This window comes from Equus caballus, chromosome 23 (genome assembly GCF_041296265.1).
Source record: "Equus caballus isolate H_3958 breed thoroughbred chromosome 23, TB-T2T, whole genome shotgun sequence".
NCBI classification, from domain to species: domain Eukaryota; kingdom Metazoa; phylum Chordata; class Mammalia; order Perissodactyla; family Equidae; genus Equus; species Equus caballus.
In genome coordinates this window covers 35,477,564-35,484,588 of record NC_091706.1, presented here as the reverse complement: position 1 = coordinate 35,484,588, position 7,025 = coordinate 35,477,564, and the positions used below count along the sequence as shown (strand labels likewise).

General features: G+C 37.7%; 1 protein-coding gene across 3 annotated transcripts in view; it reads left to right on the top strand.

The window, feature by feature from the left end:
* The first annotated feature begins 660 nt into the window (after window positions 1-660).
* The window catches only part of ZNG1 (Zn regulated GTPase metalloprotein activator 1), a 46,868-nt gene continuing 40,503 nt past the window's right edge, over window positions 661-7,025 (top strand). Inside the window, exons 1-3 of one of the 3 annotated variants that reach the window (XM_001490027.7) lie at window positions 661-1,005; window positions 4,660-4,746; window positions 6,713-6,809. In XM_001490027.7, the coding sequence (XP_001490077.4) occupies window positions 741-1,005; window positions 4,660-4,746; window positions 6,713-6,809 (449 nt within the window). In that variant the 5' untranslated portion in view covers window positions 661-740. The remainder of the gene's footprint in view (window positions 1,006-4,659; window positions 4,747-6,712; window positions 6,810-7,025) is intronic. The other 2 variants (XM_070248880.1, XM_070248879.1) reach the window with 2 other exon arrangements.

The following is a 7,025-nucleotide window of genomic DNA, read 5'->3' as shown; positions in this document are numbered from 1 at the left end:
GGATGAGGTCAAAGGAGTTCATTATAAATATATACATAAATATAAAGGAGTGTTATCCATGGATTAATGATGAGAGAGTGTCATGAACCAAAGAAAATGATAAATGAACTCAGGTTACCTGAGTCCAAATAAGAAATGAGAAAAAAATAAATAAATGAAAGTAACACACGTACCTTGTAAAAGTTTGGATATACATGTAAAATACGTAATTATAAAAAGTTTCACTGCGAAATATAACGATGTACACTTAAAATTTACGTAATGTTATAAACCAATGTTACCCCAATTTAAAAAAAAGTTTCACTGGTTGTTCCTTCACATATAAAAATTACAAAGAACACTGTAGTATGTTAGCTTCCCATTCTTTCCCCTATGAATTAAAAAATTTTCTTTAACGATACTAAAAAAATGTCAAGTTGATAAGGTCCATCCTTTCTGGGAACTGTTCAGGTCAGGCTACCCACTCCGGTTCTAACCAGCCTGGCCTCAGCCCCAACATCAGCCAGCAGCTATCGGGGCTGCGGGAGCACACAGCGACAGCGTAAAGGCGGGGCTGGCCAGCGAGCCCCAACAACTCCGCCCCGCTTCGCTCAGGTTCAGGGAACACGCCTTGGGGGCGTGTCCAGCATCCCTGGGGGCGTGTCCCTCTCCTCTGGGGGAGTGGCTAAAAGGCGAGGCGGTCCTCAAGTGGAGCCCAGGTAATCCGGTGGGGATCGGAAGGAGCCGTGCGTCGCGGCGTGATGACGTCAAGGACGCGCCTGGCGTGGCGTGCCCGGCGTGCGCAGTTGCGTTTCGGTGCCTGGGTCCCAGCTCCTGAGCTGAGGGAGAGGCGTGTAGTGCTGTTGGCCGCGATGTTACAGGCGGTCGGAGCCGCGGAAGAGGAAGAGGAGCAGACGGAGGAGGACTGTCCTGAGTTGGTCCCCATTGAGACGAAGCCAAGAGAGGAGGAGGAAAAATCTGGCCTCGGCGCTAAGATCCCAGTCACAATTATCACCGGGTATTTAGGTAACTAACCATCCCGGTCAGAAAATGCCGTAAACACTGGTATCCTGGGATTTTGGGGGCTGACAGTGCCTCTTCTCCTTGGGCATCGGCGCTTTGTGGCCGAGAGCAAATGTCCCTGAGGCAGGGGCTGGGTCACTTGCTCCACGTAAGGGTTACCTCTCATCTCAGAGGTTAATGATGCCTAGACTCCTCTGCGTTAGAGTCACATTTATCAAGTGAGATTGAAAGTTAGCCTCGCGTCTTGAAACCGCTTCTGGCTCTGCAGTTTAAATCCTGGACCCGCCCCCTAATTATCCTTGTGACCTCTAACTCGTTATCTTTCTGAAGCTCATCTCCCTCACTTGAAAATGGAAATAATACCGGTCACCTGAGTTTGTTTTCTCATCTGTAAAATGGGGCAGGACACACCTGCCTTATAAGTCTATTAGCATTAAAGGGTGTCCTCTGTAAAATGACCGACACACAAGGGGCACTAGATGCCCTCCTCACTAGATGCCCTTCTCCTCGAGCCAGTCTCTTCCAGCTATTCGTGGAAAGTTCTATCTCAAACTTTTTTTGAGATCTGTTTGTAAAACACCGTAGGGGAAAGAGAATAAAATCTCTGCCCTCCAAGACTGTAGTTCTCAAACTGAGGACGTTCAGGAGTGCACAGGGACGGCTGAATTCATAGGTTTGTAAACATGGTACAGTCTCCTGGGGACAGTTTATGGGCCTATGCTAGAGGTACTTTATTGGAAAAGTTTGAGAGGTATTACTTTAAAACCTTACAATTAAATAGAAAGGCTAGAATAAATACATGATTGTATTAGAAGTGTGGGAAAAGTTAAGAAATGTAAATTAAGGAAACAGTTTTGGGGAAATAATACCATTCCTAGATTCTGCTGGAGACAAGTACAAACTTGGTGCACCTGAGGGCTTATTAACATAAAGATAAGAATGAAATCACTGGTGTTTCCCTTTTTTTCCTTTGTAGACTATAAATTTATTCCGATTTTTGCTCAGGATTAATTTTATAAAGGAATTTATTTTTGGTATTTCCCCACTGTCATGCAGAGGCTGCTTTACTGAGAACCTGAGCAAATTCCTTGTCCAAGACACTATAGTTCACACTGGCCCTCCGGCCTTCCCCATTTTGCTTGCTAGTAGGTCTGTAAAGCATTGGAGATAATGGTCTGAAACTTAGGAATGAGGACTAACGCCAACAGCTTTGTTGTTGAATCTAGGGGTAGTTTCGCTCCTGCTTCTTGACCATTTTCTGTTTCTTGAAACATTGTTCCCTTAACTTCCATCACACTTTTCTTCTGCTATTTCCACTTCTCTGGCATCTCCTTTTGAATTCCCCTCCCCTTCATCCTTTTAACTTCACACCCAGGTAGTTTCTATTTTGATGATCCACAGACATCTCAAACTCAACACGTCCAAAACTTCCTATGTTGCCATCCCCTCAGATCCCCCTGCTCCTGTCATACCAGTCACCTGGAATATTCTAAAAGCTTCCTGATTAGTCTTGAGTCATGCTGCCCTTTAAGATAGTCTCTATATTTTTGCCTTAAGGATCTTTGTAAATGTCAGTCTGATCGTGTCAGACCCTTCAGTGGTTTCCATTTGGGTTGAAGTTCAGATTCCTTAACTTGAATTACAAGTTTCCAGATGATCTGGCTGTTGACAACTTCTCCTGCCTGTGAAACTGTGGCCCAGCTACATTGAACTACGTTTGCTTCTGAAAGGTGTCAAGTGTTTTAGTCCCTGGCACCGTACTTTTCTTCTATTACTCCTCTGGCTAGATGGCCCTCTTAGGTGCTCCATAACACCTTGTACATCTCCTACCGAATGTATCATCCTGTAACTTAATCACTTCTTTATTCATCTGAATTCCCTTCCATCTCCCACTCCCTTAATGTTTCTAAGTTTCAAAAAGGTAGAGACAGTTTGTCTTTGTCTTGTGTACTTTTCACCAAAGCCGCCATAAAATCTGGTCCCTAGTAGACTTTTGAATGAATGAATTATGTCTTAAAGTCTTTTGCTTCATAATATGATTAATTATTAAGACCTCGTAATTGTAGTGGATGGTCTCTTATGTCCACTCCTTTCCATTTTCACTGCCACTACCTAATACAGTGCTAGCGTTCAGGGTTTCTGTCTCACACTTGGACTGGCTTTAGGAATTTCCTCATTGCCTCCTTAAGGTCTGTCCTTTCCCTTTCATACTTCACACTTTCGTGATTTTGAGCTTCCTAAAGCACTCTAAGCACAAGCCTTCCATCTCTTCAACAGCTTTTAAAGGAATATGACCTAAAAATGTTGAAAATATTAATACCCTAATACTGAGTAAATGCCTCCTAGGTGTACCCTAGGAATCTTGTCAGTTTACTTCAGAAGACGTATACAAGGTTACGTTTAAAAGTTCTTAGCAGCACTGTTTGTTTTGGTAAAACACTGGAAAAAACCCAAATGTCCACCAACAGAAAGGTAGATAAATTAAAAAAAAAAAAGTGGTACAATTGAACTATGCTACTGTGCAGTTTGGGTTGGTTTTTTTTTTCCTCTAGGAAAATTTTGGTGTGCATGGTTCACACGACAAGCGTTTTTCTTCTACTTGAGCTGAACATATTAGGTTTAATATGCCACCTACTGGATAAAGTTAGTGTAGCTTTCTGAATTTATCATTCTAAATATTGAATATTTTGTCCATTGTTAATATTGCCTACATCCATTCTCCATTTTCTGTGTGCAGATATATACATATGTACATATATATGTAAATATATGTATTTATAAATACATATAAATAAATATATACATATACTTATTTATGTAAATCAATTTTATAGATTAAGCATACTAAAAGTACCCATATAGTCAGTCTGAATTTTTGTTTGGTTAATGATGCGTGTTGAAATAAAAGGTCTTTATAGATAAATTTTAGGGAAGTAAACCATATTTCTTGGCTAAGAAACATTTTCATTGTGTAAAGGGATTTAAGTATTTTTTTTGCAATTTTTTTTTAAAGATTGGCACGTGAGCTAACAACTGTTGCCAATCTTCTTTTTTCTTTTTTTCTTTCTGCTTTTTCTCGCCAAATCCCCCAGTACATAATTGTATATTTTAGTTGTGGGTCCCTCTAGTTGTGGCGTGTGGGATGGACACCACCTCAGCATGGCCTGATGAGCAGTGCCATGTCTGTGCCCAGGATCCGAACCAGAGAAACCCTGGGCTGCCGAAGTGGAGTGCGAGAACTTAACCACTCGGCCCTAGGGCCGGCCCCAGATTTAAGTATTTTATATTTTGTAAACTACATGAGTAATTTATTCCTTGGGAGCCATTACTTCAATAATTCCTTATTTAATAGAAAATTTAGATGCTTTTACGTTATAAGTTATGTAGGTGGCTTATTATTTTTGTCATATGAGTTCACAGAAAGCTGTGTAATCCAACTTGTAGGAGTATTTGTAAGTATTTAAAAAAATTTTATGTTAACAGAAAGTATTTTTAATAGCTTTCAAAGGGTCCTTTAATCCTTTCCTCTAGAATTTTCTATGCAATAGTGAAATAATATTTGAAAAATAGCACGAAAATTTTTAAAACCATTGGGACTCTTTTGTGCCTTTAAAATTAGTCTTTGAATTTTTTATTTAAAACAAATATGTTTTGTAGGTGCTGGGAAGACAACACTTCTGAACTATATTCTGACAGAGCAACATAGTAAAAGAGTAGCAGTTATTTTAAACGAATTTGGGGAAGGTGAGTATAGTTCAATAAATGCCACGCTGCAAGAATTTATAGGACAGTGTATTCCACTAGTCAGTTAATATTCCACGTTTAAAAATGAAAATGCAGGGTATTATAATGTGAACAGTTTTGGAAAATTGGATTAATTTCTGTCAAGCTTTGTTTTGATTTGAGAGACTGAAATCAGTTTCTGTAACATTTTGTATAACTTTGGAATTCATACCAACAGACTTAAATTAGATGTTTACATGAAATAACTCAAGAAGTAAAAATCTAAACATATGAAAGAAAGTTTAGGAACTAGAAAAGTTATTTTATATTGAGTATATTGTTTAATTTCAACTTTTGAGAAATATTTGGAAATGCTTTAGTTATTATATGTTAACCTTGTTGAATGTTTATTATCTGAAAAGCAGTTCAAACTGAAGATTTTGAAAATAAGTTAAACATGTGGTCTCTCTCCTCAAGTAACTTCGATTGTCTGTGAAAATACAAACCATTTAAATTTTTTGTCTTTAATACCGAACTGTGGTTAAAAAAATCTCTTCAGCAATGTTAGATACAATTCTTTGATTACTTTTATAAGTTTTTCTTCTCAAGTATGAATTTTAGTAAAAGCTCACTTTTAGCCAAAAAGTATAACTTCTGTTGGGATATTTCTTAAAGTGTACTATTTTTTCAGTTGTAAATTAGTAAAGGAACTAGGTTTTATGAACAATAATTAAACTTAATTTTTTATTTCAATGAACTAAAGAGAAAAATCCTGTTAGACAAAATAAAAATCTTAAGATTTTTAAATTGTAGTCTTTTATTCTAGCTTCTTATTAACTGATCTTCTGTTGCACACTGATTACATTTATTATTATTTCTTGCTATTTTCTTCATTCTTTCTGGATTATTTTCACCATTTTGTCCTTGACAGCATTCACAATCCTTTTCTTCACATCTTATTTGTGTTCTCTACACCCTGAATTTTATAGCAACTGTTTTTAAAGCTCTTTATTATTGCCTAACTGAAATATATACAAAAAACCATATAAATGAAAATTTTTTCCCTTTATTTGACCATTTCCTTCATTGGACATTTACAGCTCTTCCTTGGCTTTGGTATATTTTTTTATTGGAGGAAAAGTAAGACAATTAAAATCATTCTTATATGATAACAAGCATGTCAGAATCTCAAACGTATTTACTCTTTCTCAAGTAAGCATTGCTAGGAAACCTATATGTATATGACTAAAATTTAATTTTTAAATGAGCACATTGATACCCTGGCCAAGCAAACTTCCTCAAAATGAACTAGAGTTTTTACTTATATTGGGAATACTGAGTAGTCCAATAGAAATAAAAACAATTTAGAGAAAGAGTGAAAAGAAAAAAATAGATGAACCAGGGCCTGCCCAGTGACATAGTGGTTAAGTTCATGCACTCCCCTTTGGCACCCTGGGGTTCACAGGTTTGGATCCCGGGTGTTGACCTACACACTGCTCATTAAGCCATCCTGTGGTGGCATCCCACATACAAAATAGAGGAAGGTTGGCACAGATGTCACCTCAAGGCCAATCTCCCTCACCCCCCAAAAAAACATTCCTTAAGAGGTTGAAAGGCATATAAAAATCAATATATAAAACATACTAGTCTATCTAGAAAGTTGGCCATGAACAAAAAAAAATGCCTTTAAAATAGCTGCCCTATTAGGAAATGGGAGCAGGCAAGTAAGAGGCCTAAAGACGCAGTAGGTATGATGCATTAATTTTGGATTTGCCTTTTAGGGGCTTAAATCCTCTCAAAGAAATAAAAGCTAAAATAATCTAGAGTAATAGTTTAGCTATTGAGGCTACATGGATAGAATGAAAGAATAAAATTTATAAAATGTATTTTCTGCCTTGAAGTCTGCTCTGTTAGTGAGTATCCTCATCTTCGTTTTTGGTGGGCTAGTGAACGTAATCTAAAGAGCGCTTCTTGTTAATTATTCCAGGAAGTGCAGTGGAGAAATCCTTAGCTGTCAGCCAAGGTGGAGAGCTCTACGAAGAATGGCTGGAACTTAGAAACGGTTGCCTCTGCTGTTCAGTAAAGTGAGGAATGTGTTTACTGTGTGCTTGTTGGTTTACTATAAATGTTTATTGATTACATTTCCAGCTTTGATTTTCTTGCATAATTTACTGAATTTTCATAGTCTGCTTCATTGTATTTTCAAATAGAAAATAGACTTTTATTAGGATGCATTTTCTTAAAGTGTTTTTTGCTATCTTATTTCTTTTGCTGTCTGCTCTCATGCTGTGGTCCTTTTA